Source organism: Calypte anna, chromosome Z, assembly GCF_003957555.1.
Source record: "Calypte anna isolate BGI_N300 chromosome Z, bCalAnn1_v1.p, whole genome shotgun sequence".
Taxonomy (NCBI): domain Eukaryota; kingdom Metazoa; phylum Chordata; class Aves; order Apodiformes; family Trochilidae; genus Calypte; species Calypte anna.
In genome coordinates, this window is record NC_044274.1 from 31834374 (window position 1) to 31860676 (window position 26303).

Genomic DNA, 26303 nt, shown 5'->3' on the forward strand with positions numbered 1-26303 from the left:
TGTGCTGGCTGCTCTGTCTTATTGTCTGGCTTTCACCAGCGCCCACATTTTCTATCCGTCACCACAAGGGGTGTCCAGGACGCGCGGCGAGCTGGGGGCGACCGTCAGAGAGCGGTGCCGGGGAGCCTGGCAGCTCAGCCCTCAGTGATTCGGTGAAACTGGAGAAGAGATTCTCGCTGCTGCGCTTCGGGGATTGCTGTGAGAGGGAAAAGCAGATTTGGAGGTGTGTGTGCATCTGTGAGCGGATGAGGAGTGCATTTGACTGAGTTATCTATCTGGTTCCTGGGAAGCACTGCGAGAAGAGGCAGAGAGAGGCGGTGAGGGAGAGGAAGCAGGAGCAGGACTGAAGTACAGAGCAGCTGTTTCCTGATACTCTGCTTCTTTCGGGTGCCTCAGTGAATGTGAACATGGATTCTGTCACTGAAATCTTCCTGAAGCTGCTATTTCTTCTAGCTGCTCATAACTGGCACAAGGCAATAGCAGAGAATAAATGTAAGTATTGCATATAATTTTAAAATATATCCTAAGTGTTTTGAAAACTTCTGGGATATTTTATTTGAATTTACAATAAATATTATTTCTGAGACCAATGTTTACTGCTTTGAAACAATGACAGCAAGTTGCTGAGCTGAAAATGAAAAATCCTTCTATAGATTTTTGTCATGAATCTCTGGACAGGATATTCCTTATAAAGCATGAAGTCCAAGAGTATCTGAAAGCAGGATTTTATTAAGGGATACATGTTCATCTCCATTTTCATTTTTCTTTTCAGTTCTTAAGTGCAGCATTTTCCGTGTAATTGTGCTTTGTAAATAACTAGCAAATTTCTAGTGTGTACTGTATAGGCTAGTTTTTTAGCAATTTATTATTCTGAATGCTGGTATCTGAACCTTCTGTATTAAGCTGGCACTAAAATAACAGATGGATGTTACTGTGCAGTTCAGGAGCGTTACAAATACAACAAGGTAAATGTGGATAGCAAGATTCTGCATTGATTGCTTAGGGGTTACTGTTCATGCATACCTAAAGAGTAATACCAGCTTGAGCAAAAAGTTTTTTAAAAAATGAGTAATTTATAGTTAGTCCGTAGGATGGTAAAGGAAAAAAAAAGATTGTGATTACAGTTTTAAAGAAAATCTGCCCTCTAGGAGGCAAATGTGATACATATCTGAAAATCCCTGTTTTTCCGTGTATAATTAGATTATCTCTAAATTGAAAAGAAAAAACAACTTATGCAGAAACTGATTTTCAAGGATTTTGTCATCCAGTAGTAGTTCTAAGATATTCTTGTTTCATTTGATTCAGTCTGAGCAAGCTGAAAGATTTCATCTTGTCTACATATCACTGAACAGTAGCCTAAATACTAGATGTTCATAACCTGAGATGAGCATATTTCCTCCCCTTCCTGTTAAGGCACTGGTCGTGCACCACAAGAATGGGAAGGGCAAGAGAAATACCTCTCTGGGTAGAAAGTGCGTGACAAAGAAAGGAGGAATGTTCAGGAATAACCTTACAGGCCAGTGGCAGGGGACAACTCCCTGCAAACATCTGAGCAATGGCAGCGAAGTTTTAAGTGCTCTGTATTTCTGTAGCCTAGGGTTTTGCATATGGATGGCTTGCAAGCTAAACATGATTTCATGAGACTGACGTTCACTTTGCGGCTCCAAAATGATCTTATGTTGTCATTCAGTAATGATATCTCATTTGATACTCAAGTGCATAGTGTAGCCCTAAACATGAACACTAAGTTCCTCTTGTTAAACACCGTGCTGCAATCCAGCCACAGCTTTAATTCTCTTCATCATCCTGCATTGTACAGTTTATGAATACATCCATTTTCACAAGACCACGATAAATGAATTGCTCATTAATAGCATTTGGCACTGTGCACAAAACTAAATAAGTTGCTTACAGGAAGGCATACTAAAATCACTGCAAAAAACTTGTATCACAGAGAAAAACAGTAAAGCACTAGAGGTCAGTCTTAGAGTTGAAGAAGCAAGGTTTGAGGAAAAGGCTCAAGCTTCTTTCCAATACAGAATTACGAAGGAGGAAACAAATCAGGCATGAAATGCATTTGCTACTGGCTTTCTCAAATAGTTACTAAGCCAAGCTCAATTATAGTATCAAATGAGTGACTTGAATCAACAGAGTTTTCACACAATGTGTATTTATAGTGGTTTTATTTATTAATAAGTTGTAAGTCCTATGCCAAAACACTCATCTGAGTTGAAAAAGTAAGAACTTTCCCTGTGCTACGTGTAAGGAAACTGATTATAGGAAGAGTGAATGAAATTATTTAAATTAGGAAGCTGCAAGTGCTAATAGATGAAGGGAACTGGTTGATTTTATGGATCTTACTCCTTTTCAATATTTAACCTGGAAAAAAACTTTAAATCCCTTTATTTACATGCATTATTTTGAAAGTGAGCATTTCTGTGGGAGAGTTAGTTTCTTTTAGAAGTGACAGTTTTCATCAAGGTATTAATTTGATTAGAAGGTTAGATTTCATAAAATGACCTATGGAGAAAAAAGTTTTAATATTTACTGATTATTATCTACTGATTACAGTAGATATATCTAGCAGCCATAATCTACTCAGTTGAACTTACTTTACTCCTTGAGATGTTCACCAGGAGTTGGAATCCTTTTCATTAGGTGGCTCTTCTGTTTACATTAATGTATTCAAATACATTCACAATAACAACAGAAGTTCAGTTTTCAGTCAAAGAAAATAGGATTTTTATTAGTTCTTCATTGAAATGCATCTATTCTTCTTCTTTTATTTTTCTGATTCTTTCTTTAAGATCAAAAACTACATACCTACATTTTTCTTAGTCCTTCAGATCACCTTTTCTTAATAAGGAAAAGACCAAAGTAAAGATCTTTATACAATTCTCCTTTAAGTGTCCGTGCGAATTTTATTAAGTCAGCTGTATACAGAAAATTTCTCACATCAAAAATTATTGTGTTAAGAATTATTACTGTTTTAAATTAATTGACATATTCCTTTTTTGAATAAAATTATTTTTCAGTTCTTAGGTTATGTGAAGGTGACAGAACCTATCATCTAGACCATGAAATTTTATTTCTGGGGCTTGTTTTTTAGGTTTTTTTGTTTGTTTGTTTGTAGTTTCTTTAGCTTCTTTGGTAGTTGCTTTTTTTCCCCCCTGGCAAATAATGCTGACACTTCCAACAATTGCTGATTGAAACTCAAATATTTTAAAAGGTCTTTAGTAGTGATTTCCTGTGTTTTTTCCCTCCTAAAGAACTGCACATCCAAAGCAGCTGAGACAAGTTTGAATCATGCAGCTGTTAGAATCTAATTGTGTAAGGTAAAGTGTGTGTTTTAAATGAAGGATTAAAGCAAGTACTCCTGTAGGCTGAGTTTTTGCTGGTTTTTACTGGAGCTAGGAAACATTGGAAACATTTTTATTTTATAGAGAACTGCCTCTACAGCTGTAAATCAGTAAAGTGCTGTATCAGCCCTTGAGAAGCTGCCAGAAACTGGTACTCTAATAGGTGCAGTATTTAAAACAAAACAAAACAAAAAAACCCACAACTATAAAACTGAAGTGTTGCATAAAACATTGTCAAACCCACAATATACATCAATTATACATGAACTGTGGCTAGAAATTACTAAGGTTGGTTTTGACAGTGAACAGAAATGAAAAGAGCAAATTAAGAACTTTCTATGTAATTTCTTGCCGCTTCCTACCTACTTCTTTTTGTTAAAATGCTCAAGTTATACAGAACCTTTTATCAGTTCAGATTTTTCTATTTGTACTGTTATGTTCACTGTTTCCATAAACACAGAAAATATTATTGTTGTTAAATATCATATACTCTTGATAATGCAACTGTAGTCCTACATCATTATCCTGCCTGACAATGTCTGTTAATGATGCTGAAGTTCTTAAATAGAGGATGGACTGATGACATACCTTGATTATATTATCAGATGCAAGTCATTGTACAAGTAATATCCCCAGGGAAAAGATTTCTTGCAACAAAGAAAATACTGTATCTTAATTTAGAAAATAATTTCATTGTCATTTTAAGCTTTGGTACCAAACAGTTCTGTAGACTGGCAACTTTATAGAACTAGAAAAAGATAGAACAATAGAAAAAAGTAAAAAAAAAGCTGCTTATTACAAAATTATTAAATTAAAACTTATTTTATTGCTAGTTTGTGGTCAATATGAACTGTAGTAGAGAAAAAAGTAGAAATTTCTTTAATTTTCTTTTAGTCTCATTAATATTTATCTTCTTATAATTTTCATCCATCTCTACTCTTAGATAGCCATGGAGACCCCATCAGAGATCAAGCTGTCTCTGGGCAATTATTGACATGAATAAAACATAACAGACATCTCTAGTATGTTTTTCATGTTTTCAGTACAGTAACATCAAAAGCTTGTAAAAAGATCAAATCCAAACCAATACCAATGGAAAAATCTGTCAAAATTTATTTCAGACTTTCAAGGTCAGGAACTCACAGAAAGGCCTTGGGTTGATTACACTGAGTCTAATCACCAATTTGCATCCCATTGATCTGTTCTTTCAAATTTCCATGAACATATTTGTCCCTGGGCTTAGTCAGAATGGATGGAACAGATTTGGTTATGACTGATGAACAGTCACAGACAAGTAACAACATTTTTGAAGTGGAATAGAGTCAGTCATGAAAAGAAAATGCAGCGGATTGTATGTAAACCATGTTGTCAATGCTGGTAGTAAAATTCGCATTATATGTTAGGATCTACTATGGTTCAGTTAAGTAGCAGTTAAGAAGCAGTCAAGACTTCCAGAGTAATCACTAAGTTCTTTACAGCTCAGTATTCTTTCTTAAATAGTAAGTGGATGTAAGTGTACACCTACTTGTACAAGGAAGATAACCTTTAACTAAGGTGTATCCAGGCACCTGTCTCACAAAATCCTGTGTACTTTCGTCATTGTGTACAAGGTACAGTGATCAAGTTCAGTATTTCTTCTGTGAAACTGTTTCTACACTGCAGCAGAAAACAAGTTTGTCGTAATTAATATTTTTCTATGATACATTTGTGAGTATTATGCAATTGAATCTTCTTATGTATGAACCTCAGCATTCATTATTTCACAGCTTCTAACAAGCTTAGGTAGGAAAAATGGGTCAAATTTCTCCCCATCCCTTCCCATCACTACTGGCCCTATCCTCAATAAATAAATCAAAGAGCATTTGAATGCTTGAGGAACATTACATTGCTTAAATATGTATTTGCTTCTTGCGCAAAATGACCCTATGCTTTTGTGCTACTTTCAAGTTTGAGAGCTTACTGTGGAGTATCCATAGGATTAGGCTTCTGTTTTTTGAAAATGTTAGATCTGCATCTCAGTACATTTTTTATACACTTATTCCTTGTTAGTTCCTCCCAACTAACAAGGTGATAACAGAGGTGAGGGCTCTGGGGTCCACCACTAATTCAAAGGCATCTCCCTTGTAGAGCACAACAGACTTGTTAAGAATGATCAGGAAATATCAAGTGCTAAACTTAGATATTTCTGTCTGTAAACATTGTTTAAAAGATTTATGAATTTAAAAAGTTGAAAATTACCATTCCCTCTCAGCTTCTCCTTCAGAGAGAAGGAAAACTGAAACAGTGATAACAATGAGTTCAGCAGTTTCTGTAAATTTGCTTGTGATTTTGCACTGTTAAATATGACTACAGTTAGATGTTGTGATTTATTTGGTAATTCTGGAATATAAAATATTTTTGTTACTTGCAATTTTGGCCGTTGGTCTGTGCATGACTTCTATATTAAAACTGAGAAAGAAATATATGTGTTTCAAAGTGTATTAGCATGTCATGAAAAATGTCATGACAAAATCTGTCTCTAAGCTTGAAAATGTCATAATTGTATAGGAGATAGAGTATGTTGTGTATCAAACCTATTTAGTATATGAAAATGGGTTTGCTTTATTTTTTGGTAAAAGGTGACATGGCTTTAAGTCTAGAGTCAACCAATTGCAGTTAACAGAAATCTGTACTCTACTGTGGTTTATGCTTGTGAATGTAGTCAGACTTACCTATATGCTCTTAGTTTGTGGTTTATGCATCTGCAAGCATAGCAGTACAGGCTGCTGTTTGTCAAGGGAGTACTCTATAGGTCTCTTTGAATCAGCTAAAGCCTATGACAGTATTGAGGTTAATTTGTAAAATGAGAAAGAATCTTAGTCCTGTTATTTTGCTTTTCAGAAAATATTTTTCAGTGTTTATTAGGAATAGCTATGCTATTTCTAGTAAGTAAAATGTAGTGTGGACTACATGATAAAAATTCTACCATTTATATTCTACTTAATAAGTATTTTTAGTGCACTAATTTGAAATGTGATTGAAATCCTGGAAACTTATAACATTTTAAGCAGATTAAAATTACTAACTGCAGAATTATTATTTAATACCATACTCACCCAATAGACTAGTGAAAAAACCTAATTCTAATGCTTTAAATCCCAAAGGATGTAAAAAAAATATGGTTAGGATACCTATCCAGCAGCAGGTCTAATTATTATTTTTATTAAGTGGATCTCATCATTTGGTTGTGCTCAGGAGTAAGGTATTGCTTGTTTCTTGCTGTTAGAGTGCCCATTAGTTTCTATAGCAATATTTCAGCAATTAACATATTTACATATGTGATATGGAGGGAAAAATAAATTAGAAACAGCATGTTGGAATATTTGAATTTATTCTTATTACTTACTTACTCTTTATTCAGCTGAAGATCTTGGTCTTTTACAGGTGGTTTTGTTTTTTTGGTTTTTTTGGTTTTTTTTTTTGGTTGGTTGGTTTTGGTTTTTTTGTCTGTCCACTTTAAATCTAAATAGAATGTTGTTTAGGTTTCTAAACCTAATTGCTCTTAAAACCATGATTCTTTAAATATTTTTTATAAATTCTTTTTAAAAAATTTCACCAAAAGTCCCCAGTTGTATCTGGTTGTCCCACTTAAGTCCTTGTGAAATTATACCTTTAAAGAAAATTCTAAACCTGCAAAAAATGACATTTCAGAAAGTATGTGGTTTAACACGGTATGAAAAATATTATTACTCATTTTACTTCCAAGTTAATAATCAACGTCGCTAGGAGAGCACATGGAATAAGTTATTACTAGAGAAGGTCTACAGCAGAAATTTTGAACAAGACAGACTGAGAAAGACCTTCAGAGGTTAACATACACTATAAAAGCAATGTTGTAGGCAGGCTGGGCTGCATACAGGGAGTCTGAATCATTTTGGTTAATTCACTTGCAGCATTTTGCTGTGTCCTCAGTTATGTTAGACTAGATATGCCCAACATGGATATTCTGTAGTTACCTGGAAGTGTTGAGAAAAGGAGAAAATTTTTTTTCTTCATGATCTGAATTATGATAGAGGTCATGTGATGTTTATTGCTATGCAGTATTAATGAGATAACACTGATTTGAAGCTGAAAAACATAATGAAGTAGAAATAACCATAAATGACTGCAGAAGGGAGATTTTTTTCTGAACTTTGACTGGTTCAGTTATTAGCCAATATATCTTACTTTTGAAATACATAATGAACTGTAAAGTCTTCTGCAGAAACAGGAAAATTGGTATTTATTTGTCTAAAATTCTGAAATCTGAAAGTTTGCTTCTGATTAACCTAAATCCCTTTCTAGTCATATGAGAGAAAAAAAATGTTTCTTATAGGAAGAATTTATGCAGGACGTGGAAGGAAAAATGACATGAGAAGTTAATTGTCTAGTATAAGGAAACTTGCTATGTAGAAGTGCTGTTTGTCTGATCACTGATTATGTGAGGCTACATATCTCAGTCATCTGTAGGCTTTGTAGACATCAAAACTTTAATGTGTTCAAGTTCCATCAAAAGATCCTTCTCTAAATCAGTGTTAGGAAAAAATATAAAAGCCATACTGGCTGCCTTGTACAGCAACTGCTGGCTATATCCAATGCATTGGTGTTTGGTGCTGGCACTCTCAGATTCTGTGTTTGTGCTTCGTTAAGTGGGTTCTCTTTTATTTTCCGAGGGTTGAGCTGCTACTATTGATAGTGCTAGACAAAATACAGGAACCAAGTGAGGAGCTGGACATGTCCTACCAGTGAAAGCACTTTTCACTTACAAAGCAATGATATACACAGGCATTTTGGTCATATACAATGTTCTGCTAAACTGAGATCTTATTGACCTAAATAAGATGGAATTGTCTGTTCTACCCACCTGAGAAAGCCTGATCTTTTCACCTCCTTGAGGAAACATGACTAAAGCTCCATTTTAACACCAGTCTTGTCAAAACATGTTTTGGGGTTGTTCTGCATATCAAGAGAGGATATAGTGAAAAATCAGCAGAATACTAAAGCATTTCTTCTCATAACACAGTCATAAAACAGATAAAAGTATGAGTACTTTACACTTTCTACTATCCAGCATCTAATCAAGGTTGCAGACTGGCTGTTACACAGTACAGGAAGCACACTTGGGCTTCAGCACAGCACACTGACTCTCACTGTAACTCCTTTTCACAGTCAATGACAGAATACGTGTCTATTATGCAGTAGTCTTGTTTCCAATAGTTTTGTAATCAGGGTGACACCAGTCTTTTTTTTTTTTTTTTTTTTTTTTTAAGAAGTGCAGTCTTAGTAACTTTTTTTTTAAAATCGATGGAAAACTGCACTGTGTCTCAATATCCTTATTCAAGAAAAGCTCCTAGGGAAATCAATAGGAGTGTTGCCTAAATAAAACTTGAATAAAAGCTTTGGAAAGAATTAGCTGAATATTCATTCAACAGTAATATGCTGCATAGTTTGAATATAACTGGGATATTTATTTCCTTTCTCTGTGCCGATCTTTTCATTTTGCCTCATCTTTTTGACTCAGATACAGGACTTTGTAACAGATAATTATTAATTTGTATCACATGACAAAAAATAAATATGAAGACAAAAAGACTTTTAGAATTGGAGCTAGTTCCTGTGGCTAGGTAATTTATATGCCTGGAGTAAAAAACTGCTGATGTGTTTTTCTGTGCCAATGGTAACATTTTTTTTCAAGCCATCAAGATTAACTCTATCCAGTTGGAGAAACAGAGCCATTATGACTTGTGGTCTCATTTCCTAATGTACTTTTGGAAGGTGTAGATGACAGTGATGAGCCTAGCACAAGAAAAGGACTATGACATGGTTTTCCTTAGCATAGTGCTACAAAAATATTCTGATTTCAGTAAGTAAGTCAAACAAAATACAGAAGGGATTCAGTGGTGTATGGAACATCTAGCAAATATTTGTTTGGATTTGATCAATAGCCTTCTTTTTGTTGGGGGGAAACTTACAGTGTGTATAGCAATAAATGAGTGTAACACTTTCAGATGTCCTAGGCAATGGTGGCAAGTTAAACTTCTGCACTCTCATGAAGAAGCCTTTAAGATATTTTAGGAAACTTGTAAGTTTCTTTTTATAGCAAATCACTTTTTTTGCCATGTACTCATCTATGCTAAATGTGTTTTGGATCATGATGACTTCTTTTTCCTCTGTGAAGGCTGGACTGTATACTTGTTTTGACTTTTGTGAACTGTCACTATCTCATAGATCATTCTTATGCTCCATAGCTGTGCTTTACTGTATCCTAATTCATTCTGCTTGGACAGGATAACAAAGAATTTAAGCAACAGAGACTGAGGAAAAAATGATTGATGGGCAAAATGTCTACATCTGTGTGCTAGCTTGCTGTAGCCCAGAGTCGCAAGTGTCCAGTCAGACTGCCTCAAATTTTTAGTAATGGGTAAGGGATGGATTCCCAGTTATATGTTACCTTAGGATACTGCAGTAGAAAGCAAGTGGGCTTTTTTTCAATCATCTTTTGTCAAGTTTTTAGGAGGGTAAAAAAATCTACCATGGCAAAGATTGCTTTCCTTCTTCTTCAGTCTCTGCAGTGACTACTTAGAAATTTGACAATATTTTATTACTTGGGAAGGTGGTAATGCATTGTACTGTCTGTAAATTTGCTAGGTAAGGATGGGTTGAGAAATTCTCACAAAAAATCCTCTGATATAACTCTCATCTCTAGCAATGTATGTGTGAGGAGAGTACTGAAGCAGGCAGCTTCTGTTTTGAGGTTTCTAATATATTTTCTAATGTCTTAGTAGATACATTTCTTAGACACTATCACAGGTGCTGAAAATATATTGAGTGCAATCAAATTATGTCAAGTTTCAGTACATATTTGTGTATAACTGAACACTGTAGATTGAAAGTCATGATTCAAAAATCTACCAGTGAACTAGTATTGGTAAACCCACAATATGGCGGATCACAATGGCTTACTTAGGAAGTGCTGCATATGATCTTCACACTTACTTGTTTGCTCTTACAGGTTTCACAGCTACTTTTATTTTGCTGGATGCTTTAACCACTTACAATCAGATTTTTCTTAATGAGAAATTAATCTGTCACACATTGTTTGGTAGAAGCAGAGGTGTTATGATTTTCTGATTGAATATATATTTCATTATTTATATTAGTTTTGTGTATTTGATTAATGTAGAATTACATTTGGGACACAAATTGGATGTTTTGTTTTCTCAGTCATTCAAGTTGGATAAACGTCTTACAAAATAATGTAACACATGGAAGACCCGGAATAGTAAAGATTTTTAAATGTTTCTGCAATTCTTACATTCGTATCCTGCCACTTTCTAGTAGAGAGATATGCATAGGAGAAAATGGTGCTGAAGGAGTTCCTCTGACTTTTAAGTCACACTGCTAAAAACATGTTAAAACCACACTTGCAGTTTCAAACTGTAAATCAGATTTGTGAAAATCCTTTTCCAGAACAGAATGCTGTGGAACAGTGAATGTTTTTTTAAACTGTGATCTCATGAAATATAACATGGCAAGGCAAATAGATGGCAAATGGGAATGAGTGGTGCTTAGTGTGCTACCCTATAAGGTAATAGCATACTGTTTTATGGTGTCTTTTAATGTCTGCCTAAAAGTATTTGAAAAACAATATCATGATCCTTTTAGAGCATAAACTTTTTAATTAAGGAAGAATTGCGTTATTCTTTCACCCTGAACAGAGATTTCATGTTTTCTGGAAGACTCAGAAGAAAACAAAACTTTCTTAAAAATAGTGTTTTTTTTCTGCTGGTTAAAGTATGTTGGGGAATTTTTATTGTAGCCCTCAAGGCAGGAAAATTGAAGACGCATTTGTGTGTAAATACTTAAAAAAACCATCCCAATCAAACAATCAAAAAAACTAAACAAACCCCCACAAAAAACAACTAAACAAAAAATCATTAAAAACCCAAAACAAACCAACCAAGCAAACAAGCAGATAATGAACCGTGCACTGAGCAGAATCCTACTGCAACAAGTGGTTCTAAAAGGAGTCTGCAAAGATGAAGTAGAAAGAGATGTCTTACATACCCTTGCCCATGCAGCAAGCTTGTGAGCAATTGCATGGCATACCTCAGCCCAATTTGTGTTCAACCCCTGGGTCTATCTTAGTTGCGCAAAGGTGGCCTTTGAGGGTTTGCTTATTCCATGATGGCTACAAGACAATAGGGAGTAGTTCTGCCACCAGCATTCTTGAACCCATCCTGCTTAACTCCTACTGCAGTTTAGCTTTCTCATTTTCCATCCGAGATCATTTCTCAGTTACAAATTTACCACTGCTGAGCAGTTACAATTTGAATTTACCCTTTGCTACTGTCACAGTTATAGCCAATAACCAGGTGACAGGTAGTCTCTATTATACCCCATCACTCTCCCAGGGGAAGATAATGGGTAATAAGGGACAGGGACTTTCAGGTTGGGAAAAACCCTCTACAATAGGCTTAAGGAGATAATAAATAGTAACATCAAATTATATAGATATATATACAAATAGATAAATATGGAATTCATGCTCTTGAGATGGTAATTACAACCCAACTGGAAAGGTTATCAGTTGAACTCAGATGAGGGTGCTTCAAGTTCAGGGTTCTGGTGACAGGCCATAAAAAAACTTGGAGCAGACAAGATGGCTCTGCTCAGTAAGCTGGGAGAAGGTGACCCATCTTGATGCATGATGTTCTTCCCCAGAAAAAAGAAATGTTCCTCCCACATTGTGACTGCCACATCAACAGGCTGGCTGCTGCTGGTGCAGTCCCATGTGATCTACAGTCAGTATGTCCACACCAAATTTTTATCCTGGTATTATCAAACTAGAACCACTACTTGTGTAGCTTTTCAGTTATTTAAAAATTAAAATTAAAAGTCTGACTTGATGGCTCATGTTAAAATGGAATTTCCATCAGAATGACCTATAAATTCTGCAGTTCAAGATACAGAATCCAAACATCGGCAAAGCACTGATGTCCATAGCTTAGTCTGCTGTTTTCCAAAGGAAGTATAAAACTAAAAATAATGCCTTGCCCAGATTTTTGAAGGTCTGAAATGTGGCATTTTTGTAGTGATATGAGAAATTCGAGATAGATCCTTCCTGCTTGGAGGTCTTGCATGTACTTGAATATTTGATGCAACAGATCATAAAAAAGGGAAGAGCCTGATAGCCACTTAAAATGTGTACTGCTGATAGCTTACCTGAAATACATTATCTTCTGTGCTAGCAAATGGGTTTGTTTGTGCATGTTAACTCTCTTGACATGAACAGTGTTCCTAGTTTACACAGTTGTTGTTTTACACCTGTGAAACTCTAGTATTAAAAGAATTGATCAAAATGAAAGCTTTTCAAGGATTTTTAAAGATCTAATCTTTGCATTTGTGGAACCATAAAAATATGAAATGAGTTATCTTAGTGAAGGCATGAACAATCTGCATACAGATTTCAGGGATTTTAAGTGTGAGACTCGTTCTGGACTTCACTCTTATTTGTCGAAGGAAGGACTTTATCAGACTCCTTGCTACTGTCAGCACTAGTAAAACAACAAGACGTTTTAAATATATTGCCTGGTTTTCCCCCTGTTTTGAGTCTCATAGTGCTTGTGTATCTTGGCTATTTTTTATTTGAGGATTGATTGTCATGTTAGGTAACATCTGCCAATAGTGTTCAAAGTTTGAGGGATCATTCAGTGCTCACAAGTTAAACTTTACGTTTTTTATGCATAATATCAATGAAATTTTTAGTCTTGCAAGATCGTATTTATAACTGTGCACTTGCAAATATAGATATAAAAAAATTTTTTGTATACAGGTAGTGGTGTGTGTATTTTTTTTTTAATCAATTATGATTTTAAAATGTATTCTAATAAAAATGTTTAGCATGTGTTGTTCTTCACACTGCAGGAGTTCTTTTACCTGTATTTCATGCTGAGTTTTCGTATGATTTTCATACTGATGGGTAATTGGGTAATTGCATACATGAATTTAATACAGGACATAAGTAGTTTAATTGCAGATGTAGAACCTGCCTATGGATGATAAGGAAAAGATCAATTGTTGCTCTTCTGAGTACATTTCAGAGTTAATTTTGATACACATTAAGAGAAGAACATCCTGCAAAACATTTTTTTTGAGTTGTTTTTTGTTTCTTTTTTTTAATATGTTTTATTAACAGCCTCCTTTGTTGAGGTCTTATCTGTAAGAAGCCATGCATTTCGGACTGACAGAAATCTTCTCTTTAATGCTTCTTTTGCCTCCTGTCTCTCATTGGTATTAGTTTTTTTTGGGGGGGTTGTTTTTTGTTTTTTTGTTTTTTCGTGTTTGTGTGAAAACACTGATTTATACATAAAGAATGAGATAAATTATTGTGACAGAAAGGAAAGGAATTATTAAGATATGTAATGGCAATGGGTGTTCTCTTTATTAAATTGGTGGATTCCACTTGCAGTGTCCAGCAGCAGTCCAGATTGAGAGAATTCTAACTGATTGGCTTCTCTGAGAATTTCCAAGCAAGGCAGAGTACATGCTGCCTCTGCATCCCTGCTGTAGATAGCTAGAGAAGATAGCAAAGCTATTTCAACAGCCAAGTGTTGAAGGTTTTTTATATGTATTGGTGGTAATGTGCTTCAAAACACATACAGTGTTTCTGCTTTTAAGAAGAGTATCAACATTCTGTATATTCCTTCTGGTTTCATTATATTTTTGGAGTAATTACAATAGAAACATATGCAGGTTATATAGAGTTATGAACTTTGGACTGTGTCTTTTCTCAAAGGTTTTCCCATTGACTATGACCTTTCAAAGAAAGCATGATAATTCCTTTCTGTAGAACTCACATCAGGCCTACTTTTATGCTTTAGAAAAAAATTCTGGGATATTGTGCAAGTGCAATGTGGCACAGGTAGCTTTACGGTTCTTTTGTCTCTCGATTTGGAATGTCTTTGCTGCCATACAGAGTCTCTTGTGAAGTTGGGTTATGTAGAATGCAGTTCAGCCATATGTACAGGAACAGCAAGTGACATTGTATAAGTGTTTTTTTGTCATATGGTAAAATTTCAGGAGTCCACTAATTTCAAAACCTCATAGAATCACAGAATCATTAGTGTTGGAAAAGATCTCTAAAATTATCAAATCAGTAAATGCAGCCCCATGCCCATTACACCATGTCCTGAAGTCCACACATTTTTTGATCACTTCCAGGGACAATTAATCCACAACTTTCTTGGGTATCCCATTTCAATGGATGAAAGCTATTTCAGTAATTTTTTTTTTCCTGGAACAACTTGTGTCTATTTCCTTTTATCCTATCACTGGTTACATGGGAGAAGAGTCTGACCCCCACCTCACTACAACATCCTTTCCCATAGTTGTAGAGAGCAGTAAGGTCTCCCCTCAGCATACTCTTCTTCAGTATAAAAAACCCCAGTTCTCTCAGCTCGTAAGACTTATGATCCAGACTCTTCACCAACTTCATTGCTCTCCTCTGAACTCTCTCCAGCAACTCCATGTCTTTTTTGTAGTGAAGGGCCCAAAACTGAATGTAGCTCTTGAGGTACTGTCTCACCAGTTCTGAGCACAGGGCAACAGTCATGTTCCTAGTCCTGCTGATCACACTGTTGCTGATACAAGCAAGGGTGCTGTCTGCCTTCTTGGCTGCCTGGGTACACTGCTGGGTCATGTTCAGCTGGCTGTCAGCCAGCACCCAAAATCTTTTTCTGCCAGGCATTTCTCCAGCAACTCTTCCCCAAGTCTGTAATGTTGCCTGGGGTTGTTGTAATCCAAGCCCAGGACCTGAATTTGGCCTCGATGACTTTCATGTAGTTCACCTTAGCTCATTCATCGAGCCTGTCTAGGTCCCTCTGTAGATCCTACTCTTGAGCAGATAACACTCCTGCACAATTAAGTGTCATCTGCAATGTTCATGTCCGAAAGTACTTTAGTTAGTCAAAACCTGAAAATGTAGCTGCATCCCTCACCACCCCACATGCTTCTTGACATCAGTGTAAGTTATGCATACTATAGCAAGAAATATATGATATGATATTAAAGTTATATGCTGTCTTGGGGAGAAAATAAATAGAAAATATATTACTAATTAGGGCAGGAGCATTTACTGGGATGACAAGATGAGCTTTATTTTCATATTTCATTTTCAGAAAGTCATTAAGCAATAATGAAATGTAGTGGTTTTCTTGGCACCGTGCTATGTTAGGAGGTGGTTCCATTTGTTTTCTTTAAAGGTGAATCACATTTTTTAAAGATAAGGCATACAGAGAGGCACAAACATTTTGCTTTTGCCGGGATATATCATAGAATCATAGAATTGGCTGGGTTGGAAGGGACCTCAGAGATCATCGAGTCCAACCCTTGAACCACCATTGCAGTTGCTAGACTATGGCACTGAGTGCCACATCCAGTCTCTTTTTAAATATCTCCAGGGACGGAGAATCCACCACTTCAGTGGGCAGCAACTATGCATGGAAATGTAAGGAAGCTCTGATAAATAGCAATATCCAGAAAGGGTTTTCTTCTCCATCAGCATGAAATGACTAGTCTTACTGAAAAGGATGAAAACTGCCTCCAGAAGCAAGGGCTAAGACAACAGTGAATGAATTCTATCAGATAATGCATCTTTCTTTTTTAAAAAAGGTGTCCATACTGGTGGTGTTTACTGTCCCTTTGAGGTTTCAGTGTTTGCAAAAAAATTATTTTATTTCCAGCCTACAATGATCTTCTTATAGGTTTAGTAAACAAAATGCTAAAGGTCATAAAAATTTTCATTCTGATAAAAAGATTGTCATATGGATAATAAGCGTGGTAATTTAGCTAAAAAAGTTACTTGGTTTGATCTCAGCTCTAAAGGTGAACTTCTTCCAAACTCCTATATTTTTATATTAAATAAAAGCTATAAGACTGCAAGATTTACTCAGCAAGTAAAATGAAAATTATATCATACCTCAAAGGCCTTATTAATTTGCTTTAATTTTTTTTTAAAACTGGTATTTAAACTTGGAATATTATATTTATACAGTATTCAGCTCTAATATAACATGAGTGGAGTATAATACATATATTGTTCCTTTCTTATTTTTCTGTCTCTTTTTGATAGATCTCATTTTGATTTTGCAATATTATGCTTCAGAAATAAGTGGAAACTCATTTGGTGTATTACCTGTGTTTTTTACTGTTTCAGACAGGCAATCTGATTAGAGTTCTGTTATACTCACGTAAGTATCATAGAATGGTTTGTGTTGGAATGGACCATTTAGTTCCAGCCCCTCTGCATGGGCTAGGACACATCCCTATAGACAAAGTAACTCAAAGCCCCATCCAACCTGGCCTTGAACACTTTCCAAGGATGAGGCCTCCATAGTTCTCTGGGCATCCTGTCCCAATGTCTAACCTAAATCCACCCTCTTCCACTTTGAATCTGTCCCCCTTGTCCTGTTGTTAAATGCCTTTGTAAGGGTCCCTTCCAAACTTTCCTGCAGCCCCCCTTCAGGTACTCAAAGCCCCTATAAGGTCTCTCCAGAGTTTTCTCCAGGCTGAACAACACCTACTTTCTCAGCATAAAAAGGGGTGCTCCAGCCTTCTTACCATCTTACTGTCCCTCCTCCAAACTCACTCTATTAGCTCCATGTCCTTCTCATGTTAGTGGTCCCAGAATTGGATATGGTATAAAAGGGGGGGTCTCACAAGAGCAGAGCAGAGGGACCAACTTGCCACATTACATTTGATGATGCCCAGGATACAGTTGGCTTTCTGGTCTGTGAGTCCACATTGGTGGCTCCCTTTGAGCTTCTCATCAACAATCACAAATCATATTCCTCAAGGCTGTTCTCAAACCTTTATTTGTGTAACCTGTATATGTGCTTGGAATTCCCCTGCCCAGATGCATGACCTTGCTGACTTGTTGAACTTCATGAGGTTTGCACAGGCCTGGTTATCATGTCTGTAAAGGTTCTTCTTGGATAGTCTCCCTTTCCTCCTGCTTGTTGGCCACACAACACAACTCGGTGTCATCAGTAAACTTGCTGAGGGTGCACTCAATTCCACTATGCATGTCTCTGACAAAGTTGTTACAATAGCACCTGTCCCAGCATCTGTCTCGGCCTTTGGGAAACACCTCTCATCACTGGTCTCCATCAGGACAATAATCCATCGATCTCTATTCTTTGTGTTATCCACCGAGTGGTCCATCCATTGGATCCAATTTTTTTCCAATTTAGAGACTAGGATGTTGTTCAGTAAAAGTCTTCGCACAACTCCAGGTAGATGATATCAGTTGCTCTCCTGCTGTCCACCGACACGGTAACCCCATCACAAATAACCACCAAATTTGTCAGGCACAGTTTTCTCTGGATGAAGCCATACTAGTAGCCAACAGTCAACTCTACATTTTCAATGTTCCCTAGCAGAACATTCAGGAGGATCTGTTCCATGATCTTGCTGGGCACAGGGGTGAGACTGACTGGCTTGTGGTTCCCCAAATATAATCATAGAATCATAGAATCATAGAATTAGCCGGGTTGGAAGGGACCTCAGAGATCATCTAGTCCAACCCTTGACCCAGCGCAGCAGTTGCTAGACCATGGCAATGAGTGCCACATCCAGTCTTTTTTTAAATGTCTCCAGGGACGGAGAATCTACCACCTCACCGGGCAGTCCATTCCATAGCCTAATCACCCTCTCCGTGAAGAAATTCTTTCTAATATCTAACCTAAACCTCCCCTGGCACAACTTAAGACTGTGTCCTCTTGTCTTGTTGAAGGTCGTCTGTGAAAAGAGTCCAGTTCCCACCTCGCTACAGCCTCCTTTCAGGTAGTTGTAGACAGCAATGAGGTCTCCCCTGAGCCTCCTCTTCTTCAGGCTGAACAGCCCCAGCTCTCTCAGCCTCTCCTCATAGGGCCTGTGCTCGAGTCCCTTCACCAGCCTGGTTGCCCCCCTTTGGACCTGCTCCAGGACCTCAATATCCTTCCTGAACTGAGGGGCCCAGAACTGGACACAGTACTCGAGGTGTGGCCTAACCAGCGCTGAGTACAGGGGAAGAATCACCTCCCTGGACCTGCTGGTGACGCTGTTTCTGATACAGGCCAGGATGCCATTGGCCTTCTTGGCCACCTGGGCACACTGCTGGCTCATGTTCAGTTTCTTGTCAATCCAGACTCCCAGGTCCCTTTCTGCCTGGCTGCTCTCCAGCCACTCTGTCCCCAGCCTGTAGCGCTGCATGGGGCTGTTGTGGCCAAAGTGCAGGACCCGGCACTTGGCCTTGTTGAACCTCATCCCGTTGGAATCGGCCCAGCTCTCTAGTCTGTCCAGGTCCCTCTGCAGAGCCCTCCTGCCTTCGAGTTGGTCCACACTTCCTCCCAGCTTGGTGTCATCTGCGAATTTGCTGATGAAATTATATAAATTTGACATAAATGTTTGAGAGATAACACTAGAAATAAAGAAGGAATTTGTCAAACTGTTTATTGACATGTCCATCAATTTTCCCTCAATGGACCCCAATCATACTGCGTTTGCAATGTTTAATTACTCACTAGGTGTGCATTGTTGATTTCCATTAAAAGATCCATTTTTAAAATTCTAGATTTTCTGCTTTATGTGATCAGACTTGAATTCATTGTTATATTTTATTACCTTGTATTATATTATTAGTTCAATAGGATTTTATCATTGATCTGACAACAAGCGATTAGTAATACTGAAGTATGTTTGCTACTTTATTCTGCGTTGTGAATGCGTATATGTAAAACATGGGAATAATCCCAGGAAAGAGATCATGTTCTTTTCTGCTTCTTTTTTTGTTTTTTACAATGATTAAAGGTTGTGGATGAGATGCTACCAACTACTACTGGCTTGCAGTGAATTATTAATATCCACATCTTGGGGCTTGGGCATGGATTTGTGATCCTTTATGTTAAGACATCAATTGAATGTGACAAATTTTAGTTATCCACTTTCTTTTTCACAGTTGTTTACATTATTAGTTAATTTTATGTCATTTTTGACTACTACATTTCAATCATATCTATCTAATGAGCTTCAGACCTGAGATGAAATTTTTGTTATTTCGTGTCACGTACATGACCTTGTACTTCCTGGTGCCAGATTTCATTCTTTCTCTGTTATTCTGTCATCCTTGAGCTTTTCTTATGATATCTTGATTCTGCTTTGTATTTATGAGACCTAATTTTTCAGAGAGATAAATTCATAAACACATTTCTGTGTTTATTTCATGGTTTAATGAAATTAAAGACAACATTGATCCATAGATTGTGAATTCTCATGTGGTTTGATTCTCCCCTTCAAAGTACCTCAGATTACCATTTCATCCTTATGCTGCCAGAAACTTCTTTTCTCATCTACTCAAGAATGACTAGCAATTACCTATGCAACAATGGATAAAATCAGACATTGCTTTTCAAAATGAAAATTGCCTGTCATAGAAAACTATATGTTACATTGGCATGATCTACAGTAGATAACCTTTTTTCCATTTGATATAACCTTTGTTCCACTTGATCTATAGCTCCATTTACCTCCATTTCCTTATATATTCTTTCCTTTCAAAACTTTTCTAAAATCTCACATATTATTATAGATCTGCAGGTATTTGCTGTCTGCTTTGCATGGCTATGTTCCTCATGTCCTCCATTCTGTATTTATGCTACACAGGATATTGTCCAGTTATTCACTGCCAGTTCTCGCTGATGGGTTATTTTATATTCTTGTTTCTGGATCTGTGGTATCTTTTATCAGGTTTTCAGAATTTAGTGATACAGACTTTATTCTGAACAGAATGCACAACTTAAAAGAAAACCCTGATGTAAAAGTTTTTTATTTATACTGCTCAGTCTTTAAAATATTACATGGAATCTAGTCAAGTGCAAAATTTGATTCTAAGTATGTGTTCTTTTGTATCCTGCCATAATACATACATTAATACCTGAAACCCACTTTCACTTGTATATTGTAGATATTTCTCTATATGAAAGAGGGGAAAACACCATGTTTGTCTGAAGCAATCCAGTTTTTTAACCCCTCTTGATGTGTATAGTGCTACATTATAACAGTAATGGCCCATCATTTTTAATAAATACAGGCAGTTAAATGCAATGATTGTTTCATGGAAATTGCTTTGGTTCATTCCCAATTTTCATGGTACTTTAATTATGTAAATTTAAATAACTTTTAGCTCACAATTACATTGAACATCAATATGAGTAGATAATAATATCTCATTGAATTATACAAATAATAATTGGCAGGGGATTGTATTAAAATGTGAGTCTTACATGTTATTCAGTCCCATATGGTAACCATTATGAGTCACTGATTAATTCCTATTTATCTTGTATTTCTTTGACAACATAGTTCTGGAGCCTCTATTATAAGAAAGACATGGATGTGCTGAAGTGTGTCCAGAGAAGGGCCATGAGGATGATCAGAGGGCTGGAGCACCTTTCCTATGGAGACAGACTGAGAGAGTTGGGGTTATTCAGTATGGAGAGGAGAAGGCTCCAAGGAGACCTTATTGTAGCCTTCCAGTATCTGAAGGGGGTCTACAAGAAAGGTGGTGAGGGACTTTTTAGGATGTCAGGTAGTGATAGGATTAGGGGGAATGGATTCAAACTAAAGGAGGGTAGATTTAGATTAGAATTTAGAAAGAAATTCTTCACTATGAGGGTGGTGAGACAGTGGAACAGATTGCTCCTAGGTGGTGGAAGCCCCAACCTCTTAAGGCCAGACTGGACAGGGCTCTGAGCAACCTGATCTAGTGGGAGGTGCCCCTGCCCGTGGCAGGGGGTTGGAACTAGATGGTCTTAAAGGTCACTTCAAACCCTGAAAATTCTATGATTCTATATGCATTTCAGCAGAGTGCACTAACTATTGGCTGTTATTAAAAAATACTGGTAGATAAAGGGTTATCCACCTCCCATGTATATCTCTTCTTTTCATGTTTTGCTTTTTTAGGGGTTGATTTTGGTTTCTGTTTTATTTTCTAGCAGGCTTACCATGAACTCTACTTCTAAAAGCCAAGGATCTTATGGCTCTGTAAAATGAGGAGTACAGAACTTGTTTATAGGCAATCTAAATTTGAGCTGTTTTAAGCTCTCAGTCTCATCTTCAGCCTTTTTTTTCCCCACTGTTATTTAAGAAACCATCAGTACATTGCTTCAGTCACCACAAACACTGACTTTGTGTGTGCACATATGTGTGTGCACATGTGCTGTTCTCTAATACAGAAGAGACTTCTACTCTTTATATTTTATTTCTGTCTCATTATTATTAAAAAAAAATTATGAAACTAATGAGGAGATAGAGTAGAAAAAAAAGTAAGTTACGATGTGATCATAATTAAATTATTACACTCCTGTGAATAAGGTTTGCTCTAAGGGGAAGAGCTTGAGAGGAAAGGACTGAATTCTTGAACCCTTCAAATGCTAATAATGTATGTATTAGGTTATACTTGGCACTGGTCCTGCCTGTAAATAAATATATGTGGTTTAGCCTAATGAATGGAGCTGGAATAAGAAATACTTGTAGAAGTAAACTGCCAGCTCACTGTATGTGAAATATTCAGTGTGAATGAATTAATCTTGGTTTTGTCTGGGGAGGAAAAAGAAGTAGAAAGTGCCAGCACTAAAGAAGCCATCTCTCTGTGGATTTACATCCTGCAGTGTAAGACTGAATATATATAAGCTGATAAAAGACATTTTGAGCTCCACTGTAAATATTTACCAGAGACTGTGATTATTTGCTGTTTGTGTCAATTAAATCCCATCTGACAGCCTTGCCTACAGGCAATGCACTAAAATAATCCCTTTACCTTATGACAACAAAGTCTTTAGTAACTTGTATTCTGAACCTCCCTTGTTGGAATTTAGTAGAAATTAGGAAACAGAAACAAAACTTGGACTAGATTAAAGGGTGGACAAAAATAGTTTGTTTTGTTTGTTTTGTTTTGTTTTTTTTTAAGGGACCTAAGTTAAATTGTATGATTGTTCCCTTATCAAAGGAATATCTTTTAAGTTCTTGGATGATTTGGGAGAAAAGTGTCGAGTTGCATCTTGCCTCTGGCATTTTGAAATCATCTATGTGGAGCAAATGTCACGAGAAGTAAACTGAAAAAGAAACAGGAAGAAATTTTAGTTGTTAATTTTGCTTCAAAGTAGGTAAATAAATAGAAGCCGGTGTTTTTTCTCTTATTTGTAGGAATTTGGTTTTCCTGTAAATTTTACAGGATTGCTTTCACAGAGAATCTTACACATACTGTGAACTGAGCAAAGACAGTTTCTAGATTCTTGATTGCAGTTGTGCACCATATCCTTCTGAGAGCATCAGGTTTACTACTGAAAGCAGCAGTGCAAATGTTCTTGCTGAGAGATTTAATTCTAATTGAGCTGAATAGAGGTTTGTAGCCACATGACTGAAATCACCAGGAGAAAGAACAGGTTTTAGCAGACTGACTTCAGAGGCTGATGGATTGATATTGAAAAGCAGCCCTTCTGGCCCAGATGAAATTTACAATTGTTCTAACAACTCCGATTTGCCAGCTCTGCTTCAATTCTGTTTCCATGAAAATAGATGATGAATCTGGCAATAACAACAAAAAAAACCCAAATAAATTTAAAATGGTCATTTGAAATAAATTGCTAACAGCATGTAGGCTGCCATGGCAACTCAAGTAGTTTCATAATGGGTTTTCTTCTGTTCCTCCTCCTCCTCCTCCTCCTCCTCCTCCTCCTCCTCCTCCTCCTCCTCCTCCTCCTTCTTCTTCTTCTTCTTCTTCTTCTTCTTCTTCTTCTTCTTCTTCTTCTTCTTCTTCTTCTTCTTCTTCTTCTTCTTCTTCTTCTTCTTCTGGAAAAATCCTTAACTTTATAAAACTTGAATTTTATTTCATTAACAAAATCTATTTTGATTGCTTAAATTAAATATTAGCTTTATATTATCTCACCTTTAATCAAATTCTCATTTACTACTGGATGGAAAGATTTTAATCACGTTGCTAAAGAAATTTCAGCATTCCTTCCAGTAGAGGAATTGAAGAAAAGACCACCTGTGCTCCTGAACCCTCTACCACTCAGCCCAGAAGTCCCTTTTAAATGTCTTGAGACTTCTCTTGGTAACCTTGCCACTGCCCACCAGCATGAATTTGAGTGTTTTACCAGAGCTGGGAGCTTCCTAGTAACATATCTGACCTAAGCCCCAGGGAGACAGCAGACTTCCCTGTTGTATGGGTCTGGATGGCACACCGGGCCCTCGGTTCCCCTCAGGAGGGAATCCCCTACAACAATTACCCTCTTTCTACATTTTAAAGGAGCAGTCCTAATGCATGAGTCTTAATGCTATTTGTCTTGATTCCTTGGATGGACTTTCATCAAATTCCTCATAAGACATGGTACTCCAGTTCCAGTGCCCCATATCTATTGTTCAGGGGAACCTGGGAAGGTGGAGCAACTTATCGTAAACTTCTGTAAAATATGTTTATAGTGGCTTTTATTTCCAAATCAAACTTTGAAGGTCCTTTCTGCAAAATTAAATACCTGAAAACTATCTCACAATATCAGTTAAAAAACAAATCTCCAGTGAATAACTGATGCCATTAAACTGTGTATGGTTGAATAGGATAATCTTTCAGTAAATCTCAGGGGTAAATTAGTTTACAGACCCTATTTAATGATAATACAAATATTAGAATTGTTTTCTGTGGATAAAATAAACAAGCTTTTATATTAGAGCAATTATATCCCCAAATAAATTCAAGTGCATTTTGCTTCCAGAAGCAAGTTCAATATTTGGTTGTTAATCTTCTATTGATTTAATATATTTAAAAATACGATCCATGAAATAAAGATTGAATTTAAACTGTGTATAGCTAGAGGAAGATAAAAAATAACGTGGATTGTAAAAACTGTATAAAGCTTTCTGATGCTTTTGGATCAATATCTGGGACAATACTAATGCTCTAGAAGAAAATATGACTCAAACAATCAAGAGGTTTTTTCATTTTTTTCAGTGCTCCATGGCTGGTTTTTATTTCCACTGTTATTCATACATCGCTTGGTAGATTTTGTCATTTTGATCTGGTAGCTTACCGAATTCTAAGTTGCCCTGAAAACTCCTTGTCAGTTTATTTCTTTATACGAAAAGACTTGTAGGGTTGTTGTCCTCTGTGAGAACATAAAACTTGTGTATTCTCTTTCATTTATTCCTACCCTTTGAAATAAAGGGAAAAGATGGGAAAATTAGGGTGTAACCTGTGTCTGATGCCAATATATTCTGACATTTTCTGCCTTATCTCAGCCTGGTGAAGAAATTAAATTACTTTGAGATTTTGTGAGCTACACATAGTTTTTCTAGAATTAAGAAAAACCTATGAATCTGAAGTTCCACTCATCTGAAACACATGAGTATTTGATTCCCGTGTTGAATTCATATGCAGAAATCATACATCTTTCTCTTATTATAAAATAAAAGTAATTGCAAAGTATAAAAATTAACTGTTACTTTCCAGACAATTATTATTATTATAGGTTTGCACAAAAACTAGAAGTAACTAGAAAAAAAAATTTAAACTGACATTTAATTTGCACGTGTGGTGAAAAATGAGGTAGGAGTGAAGGACTGAGGAAGGGACTTAGAGAATGGTAACCAAGTGGATAGATTTTTCAGCATCAGCTGACAGTATTTTTTGTATTTCTTGAAGACGAGGTCAGTGACAGATGACTACTTTGGTGACAGATGCTACTTTATTTGACAACAACATACTCTTCTAGGTTTTCTACACCATCTACTGACCTTAATTTTTACTTTGTTGCTTAATTTTTAAGTCACTTTTGCTCACATTTTGATGAAGAAAAATAAAAAAGGTTTTGAAATGAAGATTTTTCTACAAGCTGTATGAAGATTTTTTTTTTACATTAATTATATAATTATCTCTTACTGCTACCACCCCGAGATTTTTTTTCTGCTTTTCAGTAAATTTTTATTTATTCTTATGGTGGTGCTTCATCTTTCAGTAGCTTCAAATGAAGATTTAAAATGCCAGTGTGAACTGGTACATTGGCCTGTGAATGTTTATTAGCTTGAGCATACAAGATCTCAGCTTCGTTTTCTGAAATAAAAGAACTTTTTTAGTTCTTTATTTTATTTACTATGCTGAATGTTTTAAAAAAATAAATATATTAATGTTCCAAACAAGCTAGAAGTACATTGAATGACTACAGAATCTTTCAGATGTAAAATACATGCAGAGATATAGATGCATAAGGCCAAGTAAACGTTGAAGCAAAGATCTGATTTACTCAGAAGTCAATTGCTCTTGCTTTCATGATTTAGAACAGTCAAGAATCTGGTGATCTGATGACCTGAAAGTTCATACTGCTCAGGGAGAACTGCATGAATTTGAGCTGTTACACAGGTTCCTAAATAAAGTCAATTGTAGCCTTGTGTTTCTGGTATGATTCTTAAAAAGAAACCTACATGATTTTTGACATGAAAAGTCTTTTCAGGCACAGTAAAATAACAAAAGCTAGCAGTGCTACTGGATTATTTCTCTTATCTTTAAAACAGAGTTAACTATGTAACTTTACTACCTGAGGCGGATGGTTTTGGTTATTTCACCATTCTAGTAAGACTCGGTGAGAATTAAGCTGGTCAGAAATTGTAGGTTCCCAGAAATATAAATCTGCTAATGCTGTACTGTGACCAAGAAAAAGTGGTAAATAACAGACTTTTGGCAAAATAGTGCTTTTCTGTTTAAATCTGTTAAAATGCTCAGAATATTATCACACAGAATTTTAGTGGTTTTGTTTCAGTTGAAATATATTGGTAACTATACTGACCTGGAATAACATAGTGCTCCTGTACTTCTTAGACTACAGTTTGAATGCAGTG

The 26303-nt window shown here is 36.3% G+C and overlaps 1 protein-coding gene across 1 annotated transcript in view; it reads left to right on the top strand.

Moving 5' to 3' along the window:
* The first annotated feature begins 401 nt into the window (after nucleotides 1-401).
* The window catches only part of LOC103539490 (contactin-associated protein-like 4), a 204947-nt gene continuing 179045 nt past the window's right edge, over nucleotides 402-26303 (top strand). The window contains exon 1 of the mRNA XM_008506002.2: nucleotides 402-492. Coding sequence (XP_008504224.2) covers nucleotides 408-492 — 85 coding nt within the window. The 5' untranslated portion in view covers nucleotides 402-407. The remainder of the gene's footprint in view (nucleotides 493-26303) is intronic.